This window comes from Dichomitus squalens (genome assembly GCF_000275845.1).
Source record: "Dichomitus squalens LYAD-421 SS1 unplaced genomic scaffold DICSQscaffold_33, whole genome shotgun sequence".
Classification (NCBI taxonomy): domain Eukaryota; kingdom Fungi; phylum Basidiomycota; class Agaricomycetes; order Polyporales; family Polyporaceae; genus Dichomitus; species Dichomitus squalens.
The window spans coordinates 119,642-147,148 of record NW_006766915.1 but is presented as its reverse complement, the minus strand read 5'-3'; the positions used below and the strand labels follow the sequence as shown (position 1 = coordinate 147,148).

At 57.3% G+C, this 27,507-nt stretch overlaps 6 protein-coding genes across 6 annotated transcripts; 4 read left to right on the top strand and 2 right to left on the bottom strand.

Annotated features, from left to right (window-relative positions):
- Window positions 1-63: 63 nt before the first annotated feature.
- Window positions 64-400, bottom strand: DICSQDRAFT_148761 (uncharacterized protein; the record flags this gene model as incomplete). The annotated part of the gene is made up of 2 exons (XM_007368215.1): window positions 64-279; window positions 350-400. The coding sequence occupies 2 exons, from the start codon at window positions 398-400 to the stop codon at window positions 64-66; spliced, it is 267 nt and encodes an 88-aa protein (XP_007368277.1).
- A 600-nt stretch (window positions 401-1,000) lies between these two features.
- Window positions 1,001-2,349, top strand: DICSQDRAFT_148760 (thioredoxin-like protein; the record flags this gene model as incomplete). Its single annotated transcript, XM_007368214.1, has 7 exons — window positions 1,001-1,181; window positions 1,306-1,444; window positions 1,540-1,598; window positions 1,696-1,785; window positions 1,867-2,016; window positions 2,073-2,226; window positions 2,280-2,349. The coding sequence occupies 7 exons, from the start codon at window positions 1,001-1,003 to the stop codon at window positions 2,347-2,349; spliced, it is 843 nt and encodes a 280-aa protein (XP_007368276.1).
- A 1,367-nt stretch (window positions 2,350-3,716) lies between these two features.
- On the top strand, window positions 3,717-6,283 carry DICSQDRAFT_138865 (uncharacterized protein). The gene is made up of 10 exons (XM_007368213.1): window positions 3,717-4,010; window positions 4,101-4,221; window positions 4,304-4,367; window positions 4,450-4,575; window positions 4,632-5,393; window positions 5,468-5,505; window positions 5,558-5,614; window positions 5,673-5,707; window positions 5,766-5,818; window positions 5,875-6,283. Exons 1-10 carry the CDS (start codon window positions 3,902-3,904, stop codon window positions 6,070-6,072), a joined length of 1,563 nt encoding a protein of 520 aa, XP_007368275.1. The 5' UTR covers window positions 3,717-3,901; the 3' UTR covers window positions 6,073-6,283.
- A 4,917-nt stretch (window positions 6,284-11,200) lies between these two features.
- On the top strand, window positions 11,201-11,488 carry DICSQDRAFT_38845 (uncharacterized protein; the record flags this gene model as incomplete). Its single annotated transcript, XM_007368212.1, has 1 exon — window positions 11,201-11,488. A coding segment is annotated over one exon (288 nt), but the record flags the coding sequence as incomplete, so codon positions are not given.
- Window positions 11,489-16,084: 4,596 nt separating this feature from the next.
- Window positions 16,085-17,419, top strand: DICSQDRAFT_172467 (NAD(P)-binding protein; the record flags this gene model as incomplete). Its single annotated transcript, XM_007368211.1, has 5 exons — window positions 16,085-16,124; window positions 16,204-16,403; window positions 16,469-16,564; window positions 16,627-16,975; window positions 17,049-17,419. 5 exons carry the CDS (start codon window positions 16,085-16,087, stop codon window positions 17,417-17,419), a joined length of 1,056 nt encoding a protein of 351 aa, XP_007368273.1.
- Window positions 17,420-18,870: 1,451 nt separating this feature from the next.
- Window positions 18,871-19,382, bottom strand: DICSQDRAFT_66018 (uncharacterized protein; the record flags this gene model as incomplete). The annotated part of the gene is made up of 3 exons (XM_007368210.1): window positions 18,871-18,945; window positions 19,014-19,130; window positions 19,185-19,382. 3 exons carry the CDS (start codon window positions 19,380-19,382, stop codon window positions 18,871-18,873), a joined length of 390 nt encoding a protein of 129 aa, XP_007368272.1.
- Between the last annotated feature and the right edge of the window lie 8,125 nt (window positions 19,383-27,507).

Sequence of the window (27,507 nt, the reverse complement as noted above, 5' to 3'; positions counted from 1 at the left end):
GGCGGCGTGCCAGTGACGCAAGGAGGGGAGGGCTTGAGCGCACCGTCAGTAGCCGTCTCCCAATCATCGACGAATGTCGTCTGTGCCTTGCGAGACGGTTTGTCTTCTGCGCGTTCTTGTGCTCTCGGCACGCCGCGAGACTTCGTGTCGTTCGTATGCGTACTCGGGGGAGAAGCTCCGTGTTGGACAGCGTTGGGGCGACTGCATCCGGCACCGAATACATGGAATGGGAGTGTCGAGGACGTCCAGGAAGACGTCTGCAGGGGCTGCTGCTCTTGGCTGAGAAGTGTGTCATAAGCCTGAGTTTGAATAGGACGATTCATCGAATCGCTCAGCATCGACGTCATACCATGAGGTCGTTGTGCGTTGGGACAGGTTTGTGCTCCCAGAAGGTATGCATCCAATCTGCTTACATCGATGCAGGAGGGAGGGAAGAAGGCATATACGAGTCGGCAAGCTGAGCAGTGAGCACGACATGACATGGGGCGTCTAAGTACTTAATTCTGCGGCTCAACGAACCGGCGGTTCGGCCCGAGCTCTGAGAAGACATAGACGCCCATAGACGATCCGTATTTCGCGGCAACCGCAGACTTTCGGAGCAGTACCACTCGGTCATGTCTCTGGCATATCTTGATACTATTCAAAGTCCTGTTTCTGTACTTCCTTGCAGGTATCAACGTGCCATCACTTTCAACGGCGCCTGACGTCCATGGAGCATACCTTCTGGGTACTCATTTCCTCGTCGAATTCCCGTTCCCCATACGAGAGCATCAAGTGACCAACCACAACCGATCTCTTTGTGTGTATAATCACTCATAAACTGGACTCTTGTTGATGTCGAATGACTCCGCAGAGAGAGCCTTGGGACAACACATGCGTGCGGTCAAATGGGGCTCCGAATCGCACGCTGATGTCATCGTGACCAAGCATCTACTCCGGACCTACGACCCTTCATAAACCCTCTGCAATTGGATCACCCCACTTTACAAGCTGCACCAACATGCCTGAGAAGCTACACGACTCCGGCAGATCATATCACTTGCAATGTACCGGGGACGCTGCGGAGACCGCCCGAGCGCACTCCAGCAAGGAGGCCATTACCTTGTTCGGCAGCTGCTTCTGTCCCTTTGTGCAGAGGGTTTGGATAGCACTCGAGCACCTTGGTATAGATTACGAGGTAAGCAATGTCGGAGAGATTCTAGGCCGGGATTGCTCATCAGTCATTCGTCTGTAGTACTGTGAGCGTCCGATGCTTATCCCTCCACGTTGGGCCCATACGGCGATGCACTGATAGAAGGCCCGCAGACGAGGTGGACCCTTACAAGAAGCCCGCGGAGCTCCTCGAACTCTCGCCCAAGGGGTTGGTCCCCGCGCTCAGATTGAACGCTCACAACCCGCCGAAGGCTCTCAACGAGAGTACCGTCATCGTCGATTTCCTCGAAGAGTAAGTCCCTTTGTCCCATGAATGTCCTAACACCGTGACTGCTAAGGACGTGTTCGGTTCCTCTCCGCTGCGCGGGGACACAGGCTGGCTGTAAGCAATGTAAAGCGCTCCTCGCATACCACGGAGAGCCTCTTTCCTCCGGCATCGGACCCCTGTAAGTCCGCATCAACGCTTCAGCAACGTGTGGCTACCTTTTGGTCCTAACATTCGATACCTTCACCCTACACTGCTCCGCTTGTGGTCCATTCTAGACGCACGAGCTCTGGTACGCCTGCAGGCCGACACAATCGAGCGCACGCTGGTCCCCGCTTTCTATCGATACCTTCAGGCGCAGGAAGAAGGTGAGTTTAAGCGTTCATTGGCTTGTCCCCGCTCCTCCGTCTGCTTTTCAAGGAATGCTCACCATAGTCGTCTTCCGGTAGACAAACAAATCGAAGGCGCAAAGGGTTTTATCGAGGCAATAGAGGGCCTCGTCACTCTCTTCAAGAGGGCCGAAAACGAAGGTTACACTGAATATGGGTTGTGGAACGCCCGCGGATCGCTGAGCTACGCAGATGTCATGGTCGCCCCGTGTCAGTATATGTCCAATCGTTCGGTGAGTTACGGGTCGCTTACCTTTGCCATCAAGGGATACTCCGCGCTACCAATGTTTTGAAGCACTACCGCGGGTTTGTCTGGCCGGAAAGCAAAGAATTCCAGGGCTATGTCGAGAGGCTTCTCGCCCATCCTGCGGTGAAGCGAACCACTAGCACGGACCAACTGTATTCGGACAGCTACGAAAGGTCAGGTGTCGATCCTCACGCTAGTAGTGGATGCAATTGACGTGTAGCGCCAGATACGCCTTTAACCGCCCGAATACGAGCCAAGTTGCGAACGCGATCAACGCTGGGACAGCACTCCCCTAGTGATGTTGTAACCATCTGACAGCACAGCGGAAAGAATACTGCTCATTGCATATTCGCATGACCTGTCAATCGCTGCCGTTCATCAATTTTATTGCATCCGTCCGCATCTATCCACGAACACCTCGTTATCGGCGTCACCTAAGCAACTACCGCGTCACTTACTCAACGGTGGACTGGGATGCAGGAATACCAACCCCAGGCCCCAGGATCTGCCTCGTAGTGGGCCGATTGCATTTGTGGTCGGTCAATTTCGAGTTGCGTGCCATTGCTATGACGTATGTACCATTCACGACGCTTAAGGCCCGAGACGGGGCTTGTCCGCATTGCGCAAGCACCTCTGCGTCAGGCTAGACAGGCTGTCCAGTGCTCGCCTGGAGTGAGCAAGATCATGACAGCGGGATGGCCGCACCTACACATCTAGATGAGTGCTTGCTGAGGTCCAGCTGACGCGGTTCCATGTCTTGAATGGTCACCAGGGCGGCGAGCTACCGGCGTCGAGTGTTGAATGCGGTGCTACTACATCTTCTCCAACGGCGCTCATCGCGGACGCCCCAGCCTCGTGTAAGATTTGCAATGCCTACATGCCCGTGGATGTCTGATGCCTCCACTCCACCATCGCATTTCTTTTGTCCGCATCGATTCAAAAACTAGGAGCTCTCACACTCCATACGGCACACCACTTGTCAATTAGAGTCTTTTGGCCAGCGGGTTTGAATTGGCGCCTCGCTCGTTCTCCACCAATGTCCATTGGTCCGCCGACCGAAAAGGAGCAAATCAAGAAATCCACTGTTATTCTTCGACGTAAGTTCCTCGTCTTCGAAGCTCTACCTATGGAGCAGAAGGAGTGAGTTTACTCGTTCGTTGCTCGCAGCGCTCGCCCACTGAGAAGTCTCATCACGTATTACATCCAATCTCACGCAGCTCGGGCTTGAGCCGGTGTCCGTTTCTCGAACTCCGCCATTTGACCTCCTTGTTGTTTCTATGCAACTGGATGAAACAATCTCCTGCAAATAAGACCGTTACGCCCGTACGCAGGGCCTAGGCTTCCGACGTCTAGAAGCCGCTTTCCGCCTACACAAGGCCTTCCATCGGCGCTTCAAATACCCAGCCCGTTCCTGCCTCAAGAACTTCGGCCGATTAGAACTCCGCCACTCAGACCAATCTCCTCATCCTCCGGGGCATCACAATAGGCCGCCCGAATGTGTCGTGATCGCATTGCCTCCTGACCGTCCTTAAGCTGCTGCCTTCCGTTTTGTGACTGGATTGAGTTCTGGAACAACGAAGCCCAGAATCATGGCGCTCATCAGGTTTCATTCTACATATGAGCTCTCACAGGATGCCACGCCCACGCCCACCAATTTCCTTTTCTTCGACCTCCCTTCTCGTTCTGTTCTGAGGCAGGCTGGGGCTTCTGCTACTACCCGAATCAGTTCTCTGGCGGTCGGTTGCTTGTCCTACAGCTGGGTTTGGTCTGCCTGTCTTTGCTGCATCCTTCACTTCACCCTGCGCTTGACGCCACAATTTCGTTTGCCAAGTCATACGACCCACTGAGATGGTCGCGCATAATCCCCTCTTCGCCAGCTGGAGCTTGAGGAAGTTCAAGGCCACTGTCATAAATGACATCTGGCCCGAGGTGCTATTCTTCTCAGGCGTTGCCGCAAGTACGTGAACGCTTGGGTCCCACATCCAGAGCCCACATCTCTGTTCACGTCTCCGAAACGTGGCACTAAATATGGCGGTTTGACCTGCAGTGGTATCGCTTGTCTCGGACCTGACGTCGCACAAACTATCCTTCTCAAGCGCGATGCTCACCGTGCTGGGTACGGTACTCGGTCTAGTCATCTCTTTCCGAACATCTTCTGCGTATGAACGGTCAGTCTGCAGTTTCGTGACCGTCGTCCCCAAGATGGTATCTATACACATGAGACTGACGATATATATAATGGCAATCTAGCTACATGGAAGGAAGGAAGCTATGGACGGCTATCGCCCTCGCTTCCCGTAATATTGCCCAAGTTGTGAGTTTCTGTAGCTGGTGGTGCCCTCGGAGAGTACTTCGAATGTTGGTGATCTCACTACTTGGACATCATTTCTTCCCAGATCTGGATACACGTTCCTTTTGAGCGCATCGACAAGAAAACCGGTCAGCGGAGGTCGAACCTCGAAGTCGTCATCGAAAAGAAGAGTATGATCAACCTCGTTCAGGCGTATGCCGTGTCTGTGAAGGTAGTTCCAGTACTCGCTGAAGTTGTTAAGGCCGACGCTGATGAGCGCTGTGCCAGCACTTGCTTCGCGGAGAGGCCGGTGTCTATTACGAGGACCTCTATCCCCTCGTCTGCTTCCTGCCCCGCTACGCCTCGCACGCTCCAGAGAACGCCAGCGAGGAAGACATGCTCCCCATGTGGCGAGCCTCTGCCATGGACGCTCAGAAGCACCGGGCAGCGCACACGCTCACGTCCTCGCGACCCCTCTCGCGCAGCGGCACTGCGAACGAAGGCAGCCCGGAGCCCGAAAAGGAGCTCGGCCAGATCTCCGAAGACCAAATCTACCACTCCCTGCGCGGTCGCTCGCGCGAGGCTCTGAAGAAAGCGAGGAAGTTCGACCCCGAGATGGCGCTCCCAGTCGTGTACAGCGAGCACCCGCTCCAGCCCGCGCGCAACCCGCCGAAGGAGTCCATCTTCGACTATCTCCCCTTCCTTCGCGTCTTCAAGATCCTCGTCGCACCATTGCGCCGCTCCAAGCCAAAACCCGAACTGCCGACAAGCGCAAGCGCAGCGACTCGCAGCTTTACTGGGAAGCGTCTCAGGCCCGAGGCCGTCGACTCGAACGTCCCGCTTGAGATTACGCTGTTCCTCTCGAACTACTTGGCTTGGCTGTTGAAGAATGGCCAGCTGCAACCTGCGCTAGCCTCTGCATTCGTCACGGCCATCTCGTCTCTCCAAGACACTGTGACGAACCTCGATCGCATTAGGAACACGCCTTTGCCGTTTGCGTATCAAGCGCACCTGCGCATTTCGCTCTGGATCTACCTATTCTTCCTCCCTGTGAGTTAGCAGTTTCTTCTACATTGTGTGTTCGCGTGCCTTCAAGCGAGATTCTGATCAATTATTCATTTCAGTTCCAAGTCTGGAGCTCCTTCGGATATCTCACCATTCCGTAAGCACCTCCTAAACTAGAGGAGCGTTGCCTTGCTCATGCTCTCCTGAAGTGGAACCGCGTTCGCGTCATTCTTGCTCCTTGGTTTCCTCGAGATAGGTCAGGAGATGTGCGTGTGCCTTGCTTCCATCTTCCAATTGCACTCTAAACCGTCGATCTTCATATAGCGAGAACCCCTTCAACTACGACCTGAATGATCTCGGTGAGCCGCCCATTCCCGGACCATTTTCGTCACGGCCGCTGACTCCGGTCGCCGCCAGACCTCGATTCGTTCTGTCTCCAGATCCAGCGCGAACTGCACGAAATCACAGCAGTAAGTCGCCCGCCGCGTCTCCAAACATGCTAGGCGCTGACCGCCATTGTGCGCAGCACTCGTGCCCTGATCCAGACGAGTTCCTCTTCACCGCGTGGAATCAGCCCTTCGCGCCTGGAGACAGGCGCACTGCGGAGGAGATGATGAACGATGTCAACCACTCTTACCATGGGCCTGACACGGGCATGCACAGCATCCGTCGCACACTGCTTAAGAGCTGGTGGGATGTGGACGAGATTACGCGACAGAAGTGATGGAAGGACCTCACTGTGAGTTCGTACCGAGTTATGCAGACCTTGACGACTTCCGTGAGGGTCCTTGGGCATGCTGGAGGAGGGAGTAGATATTCATGGGCGCTACTAATGTGTAAAGGCTGTTTCTTGTGTGGAGAAAAATTGATGACATGGGGAGGCAGAGCTCGTGACCGCCTGGAGAGCGTCGACGGCAGGCTAGCTGACGAAATCAGAACGTTCCAAGATGTAAATATTACCGGATGAGGTCAGCGGCCGAGGCCACGCAGCGTTGGAGGGAGCGTGGCTGGGGCACGTTGAGAGGAATGCGCCCGCAGTGCGTGGCGGGAACGAGGAGACTGCCGTGTTGGGCGAAGAGAGTCTCGGTTGATATAAAGATCCAAGCGCTGCATCGTCCGCGTCCGTTCTCCGACGCTTGAGGCCTCCTGCCCGCCGCCTCGCCCCCCGACTCCCTCTCGACTGTCACCAGTCTCTCGTCTCTCCGCCACGCTACCTGCCGGTAAGCCCAACGCGCCGCTGGGCAAGGAGGATCAGTACGTCGCCGGATGCGCTCCATCGACGCTCGCATGCGTGGACTGACCATGAGGCCGATCGGCTCAGGTGTTCCCTCATCTCTATGCGGCCAGGCCTACCGTAGGTTCCCCCAACTGCAGCCACCAGATATCCCACATACACATCCACTATCCCCCCTCGCTCAGCTCGGTCCCCCTCGGTACCTCGAGCTCCCTATCGCCACATCGTCCTACTTTCTCGTGCATCGCACTCTATACGCCCCGCCTAACGTCCTATGACGACGCTGCTTACCCCCATCTCAGAGCAGAATGTCGGACCGCTCCCACCCAACATTGACGAGGATGTCGAACCAGACGCACAGTGGAAGGAGAGCCTTCGGGCGCGAATCGAGCAGACTCTGCAGCCCATGGTGGATAAGGCCCGCGAGGACAGAGACGCCCAGCTCCGAGGCGTGCACGAGGGCACCCTGCAGTGGGAGAACGTCATGAAGAGCTACAACTACGCCATGGACAGGGTGCGTCGCCTGGCACAGGACCAGTTTACCGAGGAGCTCAAGATCGCTCGATTCGAGCGGTCGCTCGCTCTCGGCAAGGAGGTCGAAGGGCAGGAATTCGAAGAGTTCAAAAGGCGGCAGCAGGCGATCTGGGATACGATTAAGAAAGGAGGGGCGGAGCGGCAGCAGGGGCCTGCGGGTCGCCGAGATTCCAGTGTCTCGAACTCCAATCAAGAGAATGGAGAGCCCGTTGCCTCCCTACCGAGGGCGAACGAAGATCCCGCCGCTGTGCCCCTTAGGGCGACTGGTGAGCAGGACGCCAGAGAGGGGCCGAGCACATCGCATCGTGAACCCCGTCCGCTTGCTAGAGGTCCGTTCGGGCCAGACGCGCGTCCTCGAGATCGCACCCAGAGCGGTGGGTCAGAGCAGATAGCAGGCACTCCAGGAAGCTACAGTGCGCGCCCTGCCCGTTCTCGCGGGAACTCGTCAGTCTTCGCGGACTTCGACCCTACCAACACCAATGCATCTCCCTCCCCCTACGACCAGGGATCGATTGGCCGGGGAGGCGTTAGCTCTCTATCTAAGACCAGGCCGCAGAACATCTGGCTTCCTCCGACGTCCACGAGAGACGACCTGCCGTCAACCTCTACCTCTCGTACCTTCGCTCACGCTGCTGCACCTACTGTTTCGCCTGTCAGCCCCAACACTCGTGAGAACCCCTCCAACGACCACGGCAGGACAGTCTCGAGAGCCGGCAGCTTTCGAGCGTCCGACCGACCCTCTCCCATCGCTGACTTCGAGTCTGCTCCTATCCCTCGCGACCGGTTCGGGTTGCCCGTCGACGATCGCACTTCCTCGCACAAAGGCAAGGAGCCCGAGCGTCCCGAGCGCTCCAGGCAGCCCTCGTTCACCCAGCAGACTTTGGTACACGACATCTACGCCCGCCGTCCCGACCCACGCGTGCAGATGCCAGTGCTAGTCCCGTCCGCTCGACCTCCCCCGGCCCCGCAACCGCCCGAAGACCAGCAAGCCTTCGCGCAGGTCAGCCCGCAGAACGCGCGCCACCGCACGAACGGCTTCGAGGACGGCGAAGGCATCCCGATACGCGCCGCGCGCCGCAGCAACACGTCCGACCAAGGCTCCCCGGAGCACATGCGCTACGGCCCTCAGAAACCCGCGTCCGCCAGGCCGATCCCGTCCTCGAGGCGGTCTCTGCCCGGCGAGACGGACGCGTGGTCCGCGCAGCCCAGTCCGCCCGCTCACCACCTATTCGGGCCCCAGTCTCCGCCCTCGGTGCCTACCGCCTCGTCCAGCCGACCGATCCCGCGCCCGTCTTCCGCAGACGACGATCCCCGGAGACATTCCCCCTCTGGGGCGTGGCACGGCTCCCAGAGCCCGCCGAACGTCCTGCCGTTCGCCGGCTACGACTTGCCGTTCAGCTCCAGCCCCCGCTATCGGGGATACGCCGGCAGTCCCGCAGGGAGCGTCAGCGGCCGGCGCAACTCCAACGGCAACGGGTCCCGATCCGTTCGCTCCCACTCTTCCCGGCAGGAGTTCTGGGGCCCGTCCGACGTCTCCCAGCGTCCCCTCGCGACCTTCGAGGAGCAGTCTGTCGCGTCCGGCAGCGACTCGGAGGAGGACTACGGGGTCGACCTCGACGACCTGTGGCACCTACGCGAGCGCGCCGAGCTTCGCGAGAGGCACCAGCTGACTTGGAAGCTGGTGCGGGATCAGGAGCGTGAAGAGGTCATGCGCAAGGCTGCCGAAGCCAAGCGTCTCGAGGAGGAGGCCCGGAGGAAGGAAGAGGAGGCGAGGCGGAAGGAGGAGGAGGCACGGAGGAAGGAGGAGGAGGCCAGGAGGAAGGCCGACGAAGCGCGTCGCAAGGAGGAGGAGGTGCGGCTCAAGGCGCTGGAGATTCAGCAGAAACAGGAGGAGCTCGCGCGGCGTGAGGCGGAGCTCTTGCGCCGGGAGATGGAGGCGAAGCTGCAGGAGGAGCGCCGGAAGCGCGAGGAACTCGAGGCCGCGCTACAGCAGATGAGGGAGGCCGAGGAGCGGCGGCGGCAGGAAGAGGCGGAGAGACAGGAGCGCGAGATGAGAGAGAGAGAGGAGCGGGAGAGACGGGAAAAGAAGGAGAAGGAGGAGCGCGAGGAGCGCGAGAGACGCGAGAGGGAGGAACGCGAGAGGCGGGAGAAGGAAGAGAGGGATCGACGAGAGAGAGAGGAAAGGGAGCGTCGGGAGCAGGAGAGGCGCGAGAAGGCCGAACGCGAGAGACGCGAGCGGGAGGAGCAGGAGCTTCGGGAGAAGGAAGAACGCGAGCGCAAGGAGAAGGAGAAACGAGATAGGGAGGAGCGCGAGCGGCAGGAACGGGAGAAGGCGAAGCGAGAGGAGGAACGCGAGCGCAGGGAGAAGGAGAAGCGCGAACGGGAGGAGTGGCAGCGCTCACAGGAGGAGCGGTTCGCGCGAGAGAGGGAGGCTTGGGAGGAAACTCGCAGGCGAGATGCGGAAGCCGCCGCGGCCGCGGCTGCGCAAGCTCGACTCGAGGCCGAGCGGATACAAGCCGAGCGTCTCGCCGCACTCGAGACTCAGAGACAGCAAGAGGACGCAGCGCGGAGACAACGAGAGGCAGAGGCTCAGAGGCTACGAGAAGAAGCTCGACGTCGCGAGACCGAGGCCCAACGACAACGAGAGCTTCGGGAGCAGCAGCAGAAAGAGGCCGAAGCCGAAGCGCAGCGACAGCTCGCAACCGAGGAACAACAGCAACAGGCAGACGAGGAGCAACAGCGACGAGGTCCCGATGTCCTGCGGCCGAAGGCGGAGGAAGCACGACGACGGAGGGAGCCGGGCGGGCGGAAGCAACGGGAGACTGAAGAACGATGGGAGAGGGCCATGGCCGAGCAGAGAGCGGCAGAGGCAGCGCGACAGCAACGCGAAGTGGAGGCGGCTCGGAAGCAATGTGAGGCGGAGGAAGCAAGACAGCGCGAGGTGGACGCAGAGGCAACGCGGGTGCGTGTCGCGGAAGCCGCGGAAGCGCAGCGTGTGCGCGAAAATGCCCAATCTGAGCCCGACGATGAGCTCTCCCAGTTCCAGGATCCTCATTTCATCCGCGAGCAAGAAGCGGAGCTCGCGCGCATCCAAGCTCACCGTGAGCGCGAGGCCCGCGAACGCGCTGCCAGGCAACGCGAGGAAGAAGAGGCCAGGAAGCGCGAGTTCGCCAGGAAGCGCGAGGAGGAGGATGCCAGGAAACAGGCCGCGTTCATTCGGGAGCAGGAAGAGGCGTACAGGCGAGCACAGGCGGAGAACGAGGGGCGTCAGAGGGAGCTCGAAGCCCGTAGGCGCGCCGAGGATGCCTTGCGACGGAAGGAGGAACAGCAGAAGCAGCAGTCTGACGCAGTACTCAAGGAGGCTCTACGTCGCTCAGAGGAGGAGTATATCAAGCAGCAACAGCAGCAGCAACAACAACAGGAGGAGCGTCGACGGAGGCAGGATAGCGTGGGCAGTGTATCTGATTCCAGTACCAGCCGTCCCGGGCCGCACTATTCTCCAAGCTCTTCGTCCGCCCCTCGACCCATACCCAACCCAAGCGCGTCCTTCAACCACAGTGCGTCTGCTCCAGGCGACCGTAGTAGCTCGGCATCGTCCTCGAGCTTCAGCAGTTCTGCAAGTTTCTTCTCCGCTTCGTCAGGGCGGTCCAACTCCACCGGTTACACCAGTTCCTCGAGTAGGGCTTCTGCTACACCAACCTCCAGCGCGACTCCGGTCGGTACGCCAGGGACGCCAAGCTCCCGCGGTGCTTGGAAATCTCCTATATCCCCCGCTACTCCTCAGCCGACCACGGCTACCTCGACGACAAGCAGCAGACCTTCGGCTGGTGCCTATCAGACCGCTTATAGTGCCAGTTCGTATACCCAGTCATCGCACAGCACATCGAGACCTACTGCATCCCATACGCCCAATGCGCCCCTGAGTGAGGAGGAGTGGGCACGTCGTCAGGAGGAGCATGCACGCCGACAATTCGAGCAGTTCCAGCGCGAGCAGGAGGCGCAGCAACGTCGTTCCGAACAGAAGGCTATGCGGCAGCTCACCAAGGAAGAGGTCATCAAGTTGTTCGACGAGCACGAGAAGCGCTGGAGCAGGATCCCTACCCTCGATATACTTAGTTGGCACTCATTCCCATGGCCAATGCTGAAGCAGCCGAACGATCCTGAACAGTTGACGTACATCGAGATCCAGGCGTACGTCCTCTCGCCGCACCAGTCCGCGGACAGGACCCCGCGTGAGCGGATCAAGGACTACTTGCGCAAGTGGCACCCCGATCGTTTCGAGACGAAGTTGCTGCCGAAGGTCCGAGAGGACGACCGGGAGAAGGTGAAGGAGGGAGCTGGAGCTGTGGCACGCCACTTGAACAAACTGCTTGGCAGCTTGTCCAGTAGCGCGGAGAACGGCTTGTTTGGATGAATGTACAAGTAAGGATCTTCCATGCATGGTGCGTCAATACGCTCACCTGACGTCTTCCTAGTTAGTTTCAGCAGCAACTCTAATCTGTAGTCAGATACCCCCAACTCATGCACTGTAGGATTACCGCCCATGCATCACCACAATATATCATACTTGACAATTTGTACAACGACATATCTGGACGCAGAACAGACGGGACTGGGCGTATAGCAGTATCTCATGTATGACATAGATGAAGTAACACAACACTCACTCATGAACTCTCAAGAGCCCCTTTCGCGGCGGTGTCGTGGGCAGTGGCGGTGTCGTAGAGCCCGCGGAAGCCCTCGGTGAAGCTGCGTGACTATATGCGCCTCTTACGCGGTGTACAGTTCCAAATGGTCTGCATTGTGGATGCAGAAGGTTGTTTGACTGTCTTCAACCATCCTAGATCTCGGGATTCCAGTAACGCCACTGGCATCCAGGGTAGTTGCTTGCTCATGGTGGGTAGTCCGCAGGCACTTCAGCGAGCGGTCTTGTATGCAATTGACAGCGCGAGTGCCCAGCTAGTCACCAATGAGCTGGTGAGATTCATTGTGATTGCAGAGCATTTTGGGCATATAGAAGATCGAAGTTGTGCGATCAGCACTTCGAAGGTGGCACCGGGACTCGCACCTTACCTTCCCCGTAGCAGAATAATGCTCTTCGTAAACGAGAAAGCGGAAGTAGTGCCTAACAAGTAGTGTTAGACAGCCACTAATACGAACTTCGAAGGTACTTGTATCTGCTGAGGCTGAGGGGCGCACGCCCGAGTGGACTGTGCTCCCGCCGTCATCATTGCACCGACCACCCTCGCATTGTCGTCTCGATATCCTTTTTGAGCAAGCCATTTTTTGAAACAGTCCCCGGTGATTACCGACTCGGCCGTTTTCCTCGGGCATGGACTGTTTTTGACCTGGGTACGACCGCATTTCCTGCAAATCAGCAGCAGAAGCTCTATTCAGCAGACCAGGCCTCGGACCTTAGGCCTTAGGCCTGGGCAGTACTCGCAGCTTTCTCATCATCGGAGTCAGCCGATGAGGATGCTGCGAGTCGCCGGAAACGCAGCTCGGTGGAAGAGTGAAGCCTGTTTCGGAAGGACACGGTAAGAGCCGCACTTGCCAAAGAGGTGTGACTAGGCAATCTGCGAGCATTCAATATTCTACACCCTTGATTTGTATGTCTCTCATCTACTTCTAGTACTTTGTTGCGGATCCTGTTACCTTTGATTGCACGAGCTGCAATTGTTGTAAGGTAGCCGCCTGGATGGTAGCTCGGATAGGTCACCATTCAAGTCAATGCTACCGAGAAACCCTCTCCGGGAACGCTTGATTGCCATGGCGAGAATGGCGCGGTTCACGAGGTCGACGATACTCACCTATTTCTAGTTCGTGAGGTTTTCCCACCGAGCCCACCACCTACGTCCGAAGGAAACGGGCGCACACTTCGTGGGGAAGTGTCTCAAACATGTTGTGTTGAGGCCAGGCCAAGCAGACAACGGGGAACACGGTACATCGAGACTTCACACCGCGAAGACGAAGTGCAAATGTTCGCGTGGCCGATTCGCATGCTAGGACCACGTTTTCGGGGAGACATGGTCAGTCGCAATCCGCTCGTTCTCTTTGCTACTACATAGCAGGGTGACAAACCTGGGGCGAGAGCGTTCGCAGTCAATAGGCGTTTAGACTTGCGTGGTTTCTCCGCAGCGCCACTCGCACACGCGCGTGGCAAACGGGAACAACCGTGGTACACCCGGCGAAGCCTGATTCGGGATTTTTCCGACTCTGGGGCAGTCGCATACGGACATGACCATCAAGCAGAGAAACATAGGATGCCGTTAGGCATGCCTCAAGGCGTGCACCACATAATATCATGATTTGGCAAGATCACGAGCGTACCTGCACTGCAAGCCAAGCATACGAAATTGGACTAGCGGAAGCTTGAACGACACCGTCGCATCAGCGGTCTCAAGGAGCTGTCAATGACATAGTGCGCCAAGACTAGCTTTCCTTTTGATTCTCCGGGTATCAGAATCGACAGCGAGGATGTTCCACAGCGCCCACGGGATCCCCCGTAGCGGTGAAGAGAATTGGTGCTCGCTCCTGCTCAATCGGGGAGTTCCTTTGCTCGAGACATCTGAAGATACGGCCGGCATGAGTTGCAGAAAGAAGACCTGAAAATCCGATGAGAACCGATACTAGACTGGGAAATGGTACCCATACCCTTTACCCATGGTCAAAGAAGCGCATTCCTACATGACCGAAGTCAATGCAGAAGTGCTCAGAGCGCGGTTTTGGCAGCGGCTCGAAAATGACTGCCTATGCCCGGTGGGACTAGGATACGAAAGGCTCCTGAAACGTTCGCTCGGGGGGCCTGGCAAAAAGATACCGAGGCTCAGCCTGGGCTGACTGCCCCTGCTCTGGTATTAGCACACTTGGATCCACGAAGAGATACCGGACGCCGTAACACGCCGTAACATCCCACTAGCTGCATCTGCTTCTAGCGCTGAAGCTTACCGTAACGAGCGCGTGGCCTCTCGCGCGCCGCCTTCGCTCGGCCCATTGTGTTGTAGATGGTCTACCGTTCGACGGAGAAGCGTCGAAGGAATAGTTTGTACGTGATCCTCACACGGCGGCTTCACACCCATGCGATACTCGAGGTTTGCGGGACACGCTGTGCGTCGGTAGTGAGACAGATGTAGACCGCGACAAACAAGCAAGACAGCATGCATGGGAATTCGTGCAAGGGCGTAGAGTGGAGTGGAACTCACTGCGGACACTGACTTGATGGCCGCGAGACGCAATACGCCGCTCCAAAACGCCGGTAAGTGTACCGGCCGATCTTTGGCCCGCAGGTTCTGTTCTCTGTGTATTCCGGTGTATTGCCTTGAACATGGCCATGGAGAGGAGCATTCCTTCAGTTGATGAGCTTCCACCTATCCCCGCACCTGCATTTAACACGGGACGCTTTGATGGGATAGTCCCTGAGTACGCGAAGTACGCTGAGCGTATCATTTTCCCTGGTCCAGTCATACTCGAGATTGAGTTTCGCCTTTCTGCAGTATCACACCAAAGAATGGTGTTGTGGCGGAAGGCAAGTAGGATCCCTAGAGCGTGCGCGATGCTCGCACTGGTCATGTGCGCGGCGTTGGCTAGCGCCGCCTAACATGAGATACTAGGGGAGGTCAGAGTGGGTGATTCCTACGTCAATTCTGTTTCGATGATGTGCTGAATTTGTATTGTGAAGCACATGGAAATCCGGAAGAAGCGACCCCCCCGCTTGTAATTGGGCCCAGTAAAAATTTGCATGCAATTTGGTACGGGGTCTGGAGGACCGGTCGGGCATGTTGGAGTTTGCGTGAGCGTTGAGAGAGCTGAGAGCGATATCAGCTGCTGGAGCGTAAAGTAGCTCACCCATAATAACACATGGCCATGTCCGGTGTATGTGCACTTTGGTGACGCAGTCACAAGTCAACGACGACGTCCCGCAAATCGGGGAAATGTAATTCTACTATCCACAGAACTTCTATCCAAGGACCTGACTGAGTTTCTCGGCATTGGTCACATGTTGGCAGCAAGACTGCAGAGCATATACTACTGCGTTTCGTGGGCCCTTCGAACCTGCGGTCGAGCGTGGACTGGACAAGGCATGACGACGTGCAGTTGCAGAGTTAGATCCTTGAAGGGGCCTGAGGCACTGGGCCCGTGTTAGCCCAGCTTAGTCATTCACTCTCCTGCATGGTCATACTAATATCCAAGACGTAATCAGCGCCCGCCGTCCGCGTTACACGGAATGCTAAGTACTGATATCCTAATTCGGAACTGCCGCAACGAGACTCCACCACGCCGCGCAAATCTTCCGCGTAAACTGCCTCTGAACGAACGCGGGTTCAAATCGGACACCAATATCACCATTTTTAAGTCATCTTGCATGATCTCGTGGCTGGTCGTATACATCTTCGAAGCAATCTCGATTGGCTGCAACAATGCTTGCTCCTCCCAGCTAGTGCGTCTGACTGACGAAATTGTCTCAGCACTTGTGCCAATGTTGTTGTCCTTTAGTCGTGTCACAGCGACCTCTTCGACTCTACTGTGCGCAATAACCTCGCTTCGCGGTATCTCCCAGGTACATCTAAGAGTGGTGAGGACAGTCTCTAGTAGGTGTTCTAATGCCCTTGCTAACGTTCTCCGAGGTCGGGGAACAAACACTGTCCAGACTCCTCTTCCAAGGAGAATATCCCGTCTGCTGATGAAGCCACCTATTCCCGATACACGGACCTTATGAATCCCGAATCGCACGAAGCCAGCCATCGAATGCAAGAAGCCTCATCCCCGGCCACAAGCATGCTCGCAGCTGTGGTTTGATCAGGATTGGTTGAATGACAGTACTTGTCGCTAAAAGTTCAGCAGATGGCTGTAGCGACCTGAATCTTGATGTCTGGACATATATAACAGCCTGGGATGAATGTCTGAGGACATACGACATTTGATCACCCCGACATTGACGCAAGGTTGCCAGTCATAATCAAGGAACAAGATGTCCTCCAAGATCACCATCTTCTACATTGGGGCAACGGGTACGTGCGGCGTTCGCCTGCATCTACACTTCAGGAAACCTCCCCAGAGAGTGCTGAACATGGTCGTTCGCCCCCGCAGGATACATCGGCGGTAGCGTCCTCCAGGCGATTCTTGCGCATCCGAAAGCAGACACCTTCGAGGTCACCGCCCTCGTCCGCAATGAAACTAAGGCGAAGGCGATCGAGAAAGCTCTTGGTATCAAGACCGTCCTCGGCTCCCTCGAGGATGATGCCCTCCTGACCGAGTACAGCGAGAAGGCGGACGTCGTCTTCCAGAACGTGAGTTCTGGCGCACACTATCTATGCGCAGCTTTGTGACGCGTATTGATACACATCTCACACAGGCGAGCGCGAATGCTTTCGACGCGACGAAGGCCATCCTAGCCGGGCTCAAGCAGCGATTTGACAAGACGGGCAAGAAGCCCCTCTTCTTCCACACCGTACGCTCATCAGTAGCCCACAACTTACGAACGTCCCTGCTGAACATCCTCTGCGTAGACAGTGGGGCATCGCGGTCCTGGTCGACAACGCGCTTGGCGAGTACCTCTCGCCCACCGTCACCTCCGATTACGACCTCGACACGATCGACAAGCTTCCCAAGACGATCATCAACTCCCGCGTCGACAAGCTCCTGGTCGAGGCGGACGCAGACGGGTACACGACGACGTTCATCATCGCCCCGGCTATCATTTACGGACGTCCCCGCGGCCCGCTCTTCGACGGGCCCGCCCCGATCTCCGCGCTGGTCACCGGCGTCGTGACCAGATGGGCGGCGGCCGCTGCCAGGAAGGGCCGCCCGGGCATCATCGGGAAGGGCGCGAACGCGTGGGGGTACGTGCACATCGACGACAGTGCGTACAGCTCTACTTCGAGTCGCGCCCGCGAATTGCTGCTGACCGCGACCTCGGGGCGTCGCCCGTGCAGACGCGGACGCGTACTACCGCCTGTTCGACGCGGCGCTGTTCGGCTCCGCGCAGGTCTCGCACGGGCGCGAGGGCTACTTCTGGATCGAGGCCACCGAGCACACCGCTTACGAGGTCCACAAAGTCATCGGGGAGGCCCTTGTCGCGCTTGGGGTGATCGGCGAGGCGGAGCCGGCCGCGCTGACCGCAGACGAGCAGGTGAAGTTCTACGGGAGCGAGGAGTACGCGGCGTTCTTCGCCGCCAACACACGCAGCAAGGGAGACAGGCTGCGGAAAGAGTTGGGCTGGGCGCCGAAGCACACGGCGCAGGAAGAGTTCATTAAGGACATCAAGGAGGACACTGAAGTGGCTGCGAAGGCGCTCAAAGCGTAGGGTTGCACATATATGTAGCTTGTTACCTGTTGCGCAGCGAAGTGGTGATGAATGTATGCATTTTCCATACCGGCCGAGTTATATCAGCACAAGTAAGGTTCACACGCGAACAAGTTAAAGTACATGTGCACAACCCACCGGCGACAAAGCACAAAGACTATATGCACAAGACGGACCCTTCACAGGCCACTCTTCCTATGTCCTATATACGGGCATTGCCTGCCACTCGAGCGGGTCGCCCTATCGACCATCGCCTGCGCATCAGCTTCGCCTTGTTGAGTACTGAAGAAGGAAACAGCACAGCAACGAGCACTCCCCGCGTTCCGCGCTTTGAAACACGACAAAGTCCCGATCTGCATCCGGATCATCGGCACCGCTTCCTCTTCTTCAAGGCTTCCTCTTCGCCGTCGTCGTCCTCCCCGGGCATAGGGATGAGCTCCTTGGCCGGGTTCTGCTCCACGCCCATCTCCGCCAGCGCGGCTTGGATCAGCCCCAGCAGGACGTGAGGGAGGAGCGCGTCGAAGAAGCGCGTGAGGTGGGGGCAGTAGCGGTACCGCTGCCCCCCAGGTGTCTGCAAGAAGCGCATGGGCGTCTGCGTAAATTGGGTCTTCGCGGGGAATTAGATGAAAGGAGCAAATCACACGAAGACGTCGCACGCCGGTATGCAGGGATGATGGTGATGGAATGCTTCAACGTCTAGTTCGATTGTGCGACGCAGCGCGGTCTATATGGGATTAGATACATCATATACAAAGTTACTACAGTACTTTCCACACGCCCTTGCTTTGTACGCGCCGCGCCGTGGGCAGCCGGCGCGGCGTTATCAGTGTTCACTCGTGGAGAGTGATAATTGTAGGATGAGAGTGTGATGAGATGAGGATAATGGGACCACACAACAGGGATGATGACACGATAGCAAAACAACTGTAGGATGCCTCGGACAGGACGATAACGCAGAAGTGATAGGAGATGACGAGGTGCCCAGAGAGCGACGAGGAATACGAAGCACGAGCCGAGATGAAGCTGACCGAACGGAGCGACCGACCAATTCCAGCAGGGGATAGTGAGAGTGTATGGGAGGGAGTCAGGACTGTAACCCAGGAAGATATGCGGAAATGTCGAGCGGGTGGGAGATAGGATGCGATGTTAGTGAGAGGAAGACACCTATCGTATCAGCGCAGCATCCATCCAGAGAATGAAGACGAGAGAAAACTACAAATGAGCGTGCGATAATGGGCGTTGTATGTTACGACGACGATGCCGCGGTATAGGATCCAGTGGAATGAGCGTGTACGTTACGGGAGATATTGAAGGAGTGGGCGATTGTGATGGATGGCGTCGCTGTGATATGTAGGTAAGTGCAATTGGGCGGTTTAAGGATTAGAGTCGGTGGCGTTGGTCGGGGTAGAATGATCGATCGTTTCTCTGATGGTAGTCGCCGTATATCCTCCTCATGAGATATACGACCAAGCCAAGCTCACGCGGCCAACGTCTTTGATGACGACTTGAGCTTGTATACGGCACACCTGCGAACGAAAGAAAGGATCCAGTGAGCAAAGCGGAGCTCTCAAAATGAACTGAAGACGGCACTCACCCTATCGGCGACCTCCCAGTCTTTCCAGTACACGTGCAAGCTCCCGTCCTCCTTCGTCTCGATCTTGCGCAGCGGCCCGAAGCTCTCGCACCATTTTACGACGTTCTGCATGCGCCTCTGCTGCTCCTGCTGGCGGTGCTGCAGGTCGTCTGACGACTGCGTAGGAGAGACGGACGACGATGCGCGAGGCTGGCCGATCTCGAGAGGCGCGCCGGAGATGACGAGCTTCTTCTTGCGTCTCTTCTGGCGACCGGTGATCGTCGCGAAGAACGACTGCGGGCGCGGCGAGGGAACGAGGAAGGACGGCGAGGGCGTGCTGGGCGAGGGGAGGGGCAGCGTCGGTTGTGGTGGGGGCGAGCTTGGCGACATGGGGAGGTCGTCGTCGATGTGTAACCTGAGGGGTCCGGGAGGGGAGAGAGGAAGAGGAGGGACGGACGATACTGGAGACTCGGGCAGGAGGAGGGGAGACTCGGGCGCGATGTACGGGTTGTCCGCGAAGACGGGCGACCCCTCCTCCTCTTCCAGGTACTCCGGCATGCACGAGGGAGAGTCCATCGCGAAAGGATCGGAAGAACCAGGGTACACGGGCTCGACGGGTGTCGCCAGATTGGACGCAGACGACGTGTTCGAAGAGTCCGTCGACGACAACGACGGCGCTTGCTGGATTCTTGGCGGCATTGGGAACGTGGACCGTGAGGGGCTGCTGACGATGGGGCTGAGGGCGTCGCGGGCGTCGATGCGGTAGATGTCAACGACGTCTGAGGAGGCGCGGGGAGTGTTGGGCGGGGGCAAAGGTTTAGTCACGGATCCAGACCGGGTACGGCCGGATATTAAACTGAGCAGGCGATCTCGCTTCCTCGTCTTGCTAGCCGGAGACGCTGAACCATCATCAAGGGCCATCTGCGTGATGCGGGGTCGGGACGCCACCGAATCGAGCGACCAGCGAGACGCCAGACCGGGCTCCACCGTCGCCTCCTCAGGGCTCTCCAGCGGTGGGGAGGTGATGGCTTCTCCAGGTGAGACCATGTCGTCAGACTGTGGAGTGTCTGCAGTGTCGCTCATTAGCGAGGGAAGCAGAGGGCTGCATGCGGAGAAGGATGGCGACGGGGTCGACGCGAGCTCTGCTAGCCTTCGCAGCTGCGGCGAGGAGGCGGAGGTGGACAACGCAGGCAAGGCAGGCCGCTGCTTTCTCCTCGGGCTAGAGCTGATTGGGAAGGAGCTGCTGAGACGTCCACCGCTCGCGATGGTGGCGCTGCTGCTGCGACCCCGCCCGACGGACTTTGTTGCTGATTGCGGAAGAGGCTGAGGGTCGCCGTCGTGAACGTAGACTGCAGACCTTTTATCTGCTTCGGATTCACGCTCTTCGAGGAGGGAGAGCGTCGATGAGATGGATGGGAACGTCGCATGGCGATGGGCCGCGGGCCGCGTCGCCGGAGGCGAGCCATGAGATCGTGGGAAGGTACGCGACTTCGGAGATCCCACGAGACGCGGTGACGAAGGGGGGGTCTGGCGAATTTCGCCACGTGTCACGCCGATAGGTATCGAGGGGCTGTTTCCTGGTGACGACAGAGCCGACATTTGCACTGGCGATGACGGCGGCACTATGGGTAGACTGGGGCGATTGCGCAACCGTAGTGGAGGGATACTTGGAAGTGGCTAGAAAGTCAAATCGTGAGCATCAGACATGGCTTCCGGGACAAGAGATGATCAACATAAGTGACACTTGTACAGTCGTCGTTGAAGGGACGGCAGACTCAGCGTACCGAATCAAAGGTAGGTAGTCTGCGCAGGCGGGCTAGGCCCTAATCGGTAATCTCGGCTTTGTCCGATGCTAGGACATCCCGCCTAGCCCCGCTAAGGCAGGTCCCGCCCCCAATCAGACCGTACTTCACGCTGCAAAGAGTTACTAGCAGATTGCTGGCAGAAAGCTTTGACCATATGGCAGCATGCTCTACAGTTGTCGTCCGAGCTTGCTTGGACGGACAACAGCTGCAGAGAACGCGTCGAAATGCCATGTCGAGTAGAGAAGCGACCGGAAACGAACATGGAACTGCGGAGAAGACGAAACGATTGATGACCAGAACGCAAGAACGTACTTTGTCCGACCCTGTCCGGAGCGGCTGCGATAGACTCTGACTGCGAGAGCGTGTCGCCGACGCCATGGGCTGTCTTCCGGCGAAGAAGGTTGGGTCATACACGCATGGGAGGCATGCTTCCTCGTCTTCTTCCGCTGCAACGTGTTGACGAATCAGGGCATGAACGGGTGGCATGAAGAATTGCCATAAACTGACCGTCAAAGAAATCGGGAACGCCAGCGATAGGCTCGGCCGCTTCTTCAAGAGCCCACTCGTATTCGGTCTCTACCCACCGGTCTGCGTTGTCGAGGAAGACCGGGTTGCCGGTGTGCGTGTCGTCGTCCTCGAGGTAGAAGCGATCGACATAGCCGAGCTCTTGCAATAGCTCGAGCTTAGCGTCCAGTTCACGAGGTGAGGGGAGGGACCGCTTCGTGAAGTGAGACTGCATGGTCGGTCGCGGTGCGTGGCTGGGGCCAGGTGGCAGAGTGAGGATGGATGCACAAAAAAGACGCGTCTGTAGACACACCTCGGACGCGTGTCTGGACCTAAGCGACTGATGAGGTAAGTGTTACGTAGTGGGAACGAGACGGCCGACGAAGAGATGTCGGAGGCGGACGTCGGTGCGGGCGGGGGGGGGGCGAGGCTGCTTACGGGAGAGTGTGAAGGGGAGGGGAGGATCAACGGGAAAGAAGGAGGAGGAGGGAGGGTATTTGAAGCATCTGCGTGCGGGCGGGGGGAACGACTGCTGTATGTGCTTGGCAGAGAGTTTGATGGGAGTATATAGCCGAGCGAAAGGCTCAAACGGTGACATGGCTGCGATTCTTGGAATTCGCCTGGGTTTTCAATCCCGAATGCCACTCCCAGCGCGCCGCCGTCCTCGAGAAACCTCCCATCAATCCTTCTCTTACATAAGCAGCACCTCAATCTCTCCCCGATATTCCCAGATCCACTCAATGCAAGCGAAATACCTCCCTTTTCCGGCTAGCATCTTTTTCCGGCGGGGCATTTGTCCACTCCTCCGGCCCCGGCCGCCTGCTCTCCTCTATACTCGTTCCGACCGATGTTCCTCTTCTCACCCGCTCGCAAGCAGTCTGCATCATCGCCTTGGTCTCTGCACTGCGATGCGCCATCTCATCACTTTGAAGTCGTCCCAGTCTGGGAACATTGGCGGGAGGAGTTAAGGAGGACATACATCGGTCCACTATCCCCGCCGCCTCCCCGCCTCTCTGAGCTATGCCGCTACTGTATCTGCGTTTCTTTCTGAAGAGAAGCCATCAAACGGGTTCTAATCTGCTGGAGTCAAGTATCAAGTCCCCGCAAATCACGCCTTGACTGCGCGCTACCACCCTCGACGGATATGCCGGTTCAGGCGCCGGCCTGGAATCCCTCGAACGAGCAGCTGGGTCTACTCATCCGCGATGCAGAGTCGTTAACGGGATCTGCGTTTCTGAGATGAAGAACGCGGGCCAAATGACTCTTTTCTGTCTACGATCGTGCGTATCCCCGTCGCTCTTCCTCTTCGCATACCCCGGCGGCACACGCAGAGGCGTCGAATGCTCGCCGACAGCGATGATTGTATGCAGAGCTGTTTCAGCCTGACTAGGCGTTCAGTGCGAGTCTGCCGCAAGTAGTCAGAAGTGACAAGCTATAGCCAGGTCATCCACGGTGTTGACAGACTACAGTGCGGGAGAAGATGCCTCCTACTGAATGTCTGGATGGTGGCTTGTCAGGTACCTGTGCCTTGTGGGAGGCCTGCGTTCGAGCCCTCGTCACCCGTGTTTCTGTCAAACCGCAACCACCTGGATAAGGTTTGAAAATCGCTTTCCCAAGTCCAAATGACGAACCCATCTCCGCTCCAGGACTCAGTCATCTTCGCACATTGCAGGTGCACGACGCCAATGTACCTACCTGAACGCCTAGTCTCCGACTTTCATACACCAAGTGACCGCTCATTGGCCCTCCTCCTCCTCCCGGTTGGAAGGCATTGCAAAGTAAGCGTCGACTTCGGGCTCTTTACCCCCACGGCACTCCTCAGGCGTTTGCGATTCCCTGTCACCCGATATGACCTGTCATTCATCCAAGTCCCTATCAGTCCCAATCTCCACCTGCCTGCCATCCCTCCCTGGTTCTTCTGCCGCAGAAGGCCCGCGCGCGGGTCTCCCATCACCTCTCAAGGCAACGCTGTCGACCACTCTCGATGTCGACGGATACCCCTGATTGGCGCAGGAGGTCAGCATCCGGTAGAGTTCACTTTCCGCACATCCGTCCTTGCGCCGACTCAACTCCATTTAGCTGGGTTACAGACATACGACTGGAGACTGGATTGCGAGCGCTGCTATCTTGGGCTCAAAGCACCGCGCACGGCAAACCGCGGCGGTGGCGGCGGCTCCCGCGGTCTTTCGCAGCGCTGCCTGAACGTTGAACAGTCCCGGCCGTTCTTCCGACTCCCCCATCCAGAACGCCTTCCTACTCTGGCCGTGGCTGCACGTTCGCAAGCCGTGTCGATGACGTTCGAACGGAGTGCATGCGACCCGATGCCCGGGTCCTTTCATTATGCAGAAGTGCAGCCCTTCCGTTCCGCGCAGAGGCTTCTGTCCGCCCCTTTTCTGCGTCCCAATGAGGGGAAGATACGATATCGTCGTCGTCTTCCTCGCCATCTGCATTCACCGATCCGTGCGCCGGATTTACGTGGAGCATCTCTGGCGAGCTCGTTCACGCCGGATCGAACATCGGCTGGCGTGCTGATTCTGTCGGTCTTTGATTAGCCATTCACGCTCTGTCGCCGCGACTTGCGGGCTCCTGACAAAGTACGGCCTTTCGAACTATCGACGCGGCGCTCTGAAAACGTCCGGATCTGCGTTTCTGTTTGGCATCGTCATCTTCCATAGGCCTCGAACACCCATATGCCCCTGCAAGAAGCTCTTCGCGCCCACATCCAGTGGCATATCACCGAGGGCCCTCCAAGCCCCCAGTGTTCCGCTCCGGTCTCGACAGTCGGGGTGTCGTCCGGCACCTCTGTATGCTGAGGACTGCGGGTATACTGTACCCCGAAGCGCTCGGTGCCTCTCGCGTTGCTTGTGCCTGCCCCTATTCTCAGCTTCGGTCGTCGCCTGTAGTGATACGTTGCTATGCACGACTTTGTGCTATGCAATACACATCGCTCAGCACTCTCGGCTCCTCCATGGTGTGAGCGTCCGATTCGAATCTAGCCATCTTCGTCTCTCAACCTGTCATGAAGCATGTCCTGCGGTTCTGGGATTCCGTAGGCCAGAATCATGGACTCCTATCCTGGGAGGATGCGCTGCTTGTACGCTCTCTGTGCAGGGCGTCAGGCACTCAAACTGCGTGTGCTTTCGATCGTGGCAGCTTCTCGCACCTTATCTACGCACTACTCAGTGCAGCAGAATAACGCTTTGTATGCGAAGACTGCCCGTCCGCGCTGCAGCCATCTTTCCCGAATTCGACGGCGCGCCTCGCTCTCGCTGATTCCCGCCCGCCGGACCGGGATTTGACAGTCTTGATTCGCCACGATTCTGTGCAAGAATTTTCTGCATCATCACTTCGCGCATTGCGGTTCGTTCGAGCCTTGCTCACAGTGCCCTTCGCGTTCCCTCCCAGCAAGCTGTCGTGAGCTGCATGTGGTGAGATGCGGACAACGAACCTCGAGCAAGCTGTCTGCATCAAACGTGCTCCCCACGGCTATATCTGGTCTTCGTCGTTGCATATGGTATATAGCCAAGCGCTCATGGGGCTAACGCAGCGCATTACGTTCCAGCGGTGCCACCGAGGTGTCCGGGACGAAGCGTTCGTGGACCGTGAACTCGTCGGCTCTCTCAGAAGACACTTTTTACCTCTGTCTCGATGACGAACGTCGGATGTGGAAGATCAACCGAGTTCGGTACCTTCTCTGCCGAAAAGCCGTCCAACGTCGAAGTCGGGCAGACTGTGCGACCTCGCGAAGTCAGGGAATGACCGTGAGTGCGCTCGCGCCTTCTCAGCGTTTCCTGATTCGCCTCATTCCAAGCTCCGCCTCCCCATTCTCTCTTGTAGGTCAGCCTGCTGAGGCGGAGCAAGACGCCGCTGACATCGAGGCGCCAGGGCGCCGGGGCAGACCTCGTACCTCGCCGGTCACCAATGCGCTTCCACCGGTGATGCTCCATACACAAGTTCCGCCCCTGGCCCTTGCTCTTCCTCTGACTTGATCAGCAAGGCCGGGTACGTTCTGCACGACGCCTAGCAGCGATTATCATGTGGAACATGGCCCAGTAGTCAGGACCGATCACATATCGATAACCTCCACATTCATCCATATAGCACCCTTGGTACCTCCTCCTCCTTCTCCTTCTCTTGTAATCTCTTGCTCAGTCCGTGCCCCATTTCCTCTCTTTGTAAAGCTTTCTATGGGTATCGAGGGGTCCGCCAAACTTGACGAGGATCCGGCCACGCCTCTACCTCATCTCGTATGCTCTCCGGAACCGGATACAATGTGGTCGGAGCCTATTGTCCCTTTCCTTGCCCTTCTCGTCCATCTTGTGCTCCCCCTTCCATCTCTGCATCGGCTCGTCTAGCCTCACCATCCGCACCGGGCTTTCACGCATGTTCTCATACAGTTTACACTGCGCAGCGCGCGGATCCTCTGCCGCTTCCTGCTCATGCAGGAATGCCAAAGTGCAAATGCAGACTCGTACCGTGCCTGACTGCCGTGCACCATACTCTGATCCCACGATGCGGTCGGTGCATCGTCCAGCAAGGTGCCTTTGTCGACATCGAACCCCGGCATTTTGGCATAAAAGGCAGTCGGTGCGCTGGAGTTGTCGATGGCCAGGTACCGCTTAGGACAACATGCTCCCATAAATGCACTGGTACGTAAAGGAGTTGACTGCATGTGGCCATATTCATCTAATGCCCGTCAAAACTCCTTGGAGCTGGACCATGGCTCGTTCATATTCGGGTACATCATACGGGCATCAAAACCTGTCCGGCGATACGAACAAAATTCATCCGGCAACCAAAACGTTCTGAAATCTGACTTGCGCCCTAACATGTGTTGCCCTCAGTCAGTGGCTCAGAGGCCAGATAGGGACATCTGTCATCCGCGAATGCTTTGAACGCGCAGCATCGCAGTTCATGTCACGACGTGTGATGTGTATGTACAGTGTGGTCGAACATCCCTACTAATGTCTACCCGATCCCTTCATCAAGTCACCAGATGTCAATCATCGTATCACCTGTACAGAGAAAACGGCGTCCGCCTTACCTACTGGTGGGAACACTGTCTGTCAGGCCGACTGATCCGGAGCCACCCGCCTTTCGACATCGTCGGCCTATTCGACGTCGGCGGAGAAAGCGGGGTTTTTCCAGACATCCCACTGTGAGCAGGTAATCTTGCACTGACCAGTTTGTGTCGGCCTCCAGATACCGTTCTCCTGGTCATCTGTGATCATTCTTCTCGTAATCCGTTGGTTTGTGGCCACTCAGCCATACCACCGCCCTCTTCACGGGCGCGCAGCGAACCCTCGAAGCATTCATGATTTCTTGTACGTGACCACCTCCCTTACACAGTTGACCGCCCTCGGAACCCTCGTTGCTCCGACTTCCGCCCTTTCCGTTACTTACAGACTTATATCTGAAGTGCTTTAATGGACCCGAGAGGCCGCCTTTCTTGCTTGAATTCAATCTATTGAATGTCGACGGCGTCACTCGAATGCAATGACCCCTTCCCGGAAGCGCCACATCGACAATAATGGTTCTCTTCGTGTCTCTCCTACGCTATTCATGGTACCCTCGAACTATGCTAAAGCTTAACAATACGTCACTTCGACATCATCCGTCCAACCGCACGACGTTTTCGCACTGAGGGGTAGACGATCGCTATTGGTTCTCGGCATGTCCCGAAACAGGACATAAGCACCGTCAAGTGCGTCCGCCTCTCGAGTAGTGTTGCCGCCAATTCGAGTTGGGCTTGACGGCTGGCTTGACTTGGCTCGAAAATCACGCAGCTTGGCCCCGGCTGGGCGGATCAAGCTGACGTGGATACCGCTCCAGCTCGCAATAAGCTGGAGCCAAGCGGAATGGTCGGAGACTGCCCAGCTGGCTGGTCGTGATGACACCATTTCGTGATGGATTGCCGGTAATGGAAAGACCTACCCACGAAGCGCTCGACATCTGATACTGAACGCTCCATATCGCTTTTCATCTTACCCCCTCCTCACATCGCGTTATCCCCTTCCTCGCCATAGCAAGAGCCAACCATATCTACTCATACTTTGCAATGTATCTATAGCCAGATTATGTGTTTTCGTAGACAGGTTCACGCGTTTTTGAGCCATCCACCTGACAAACTCCCATCCACTTACCGGCCGTGATGACGACGGTTTCACCCTTATTTCGCGAGGAGATGGAGTCCGAGTACTCATGGA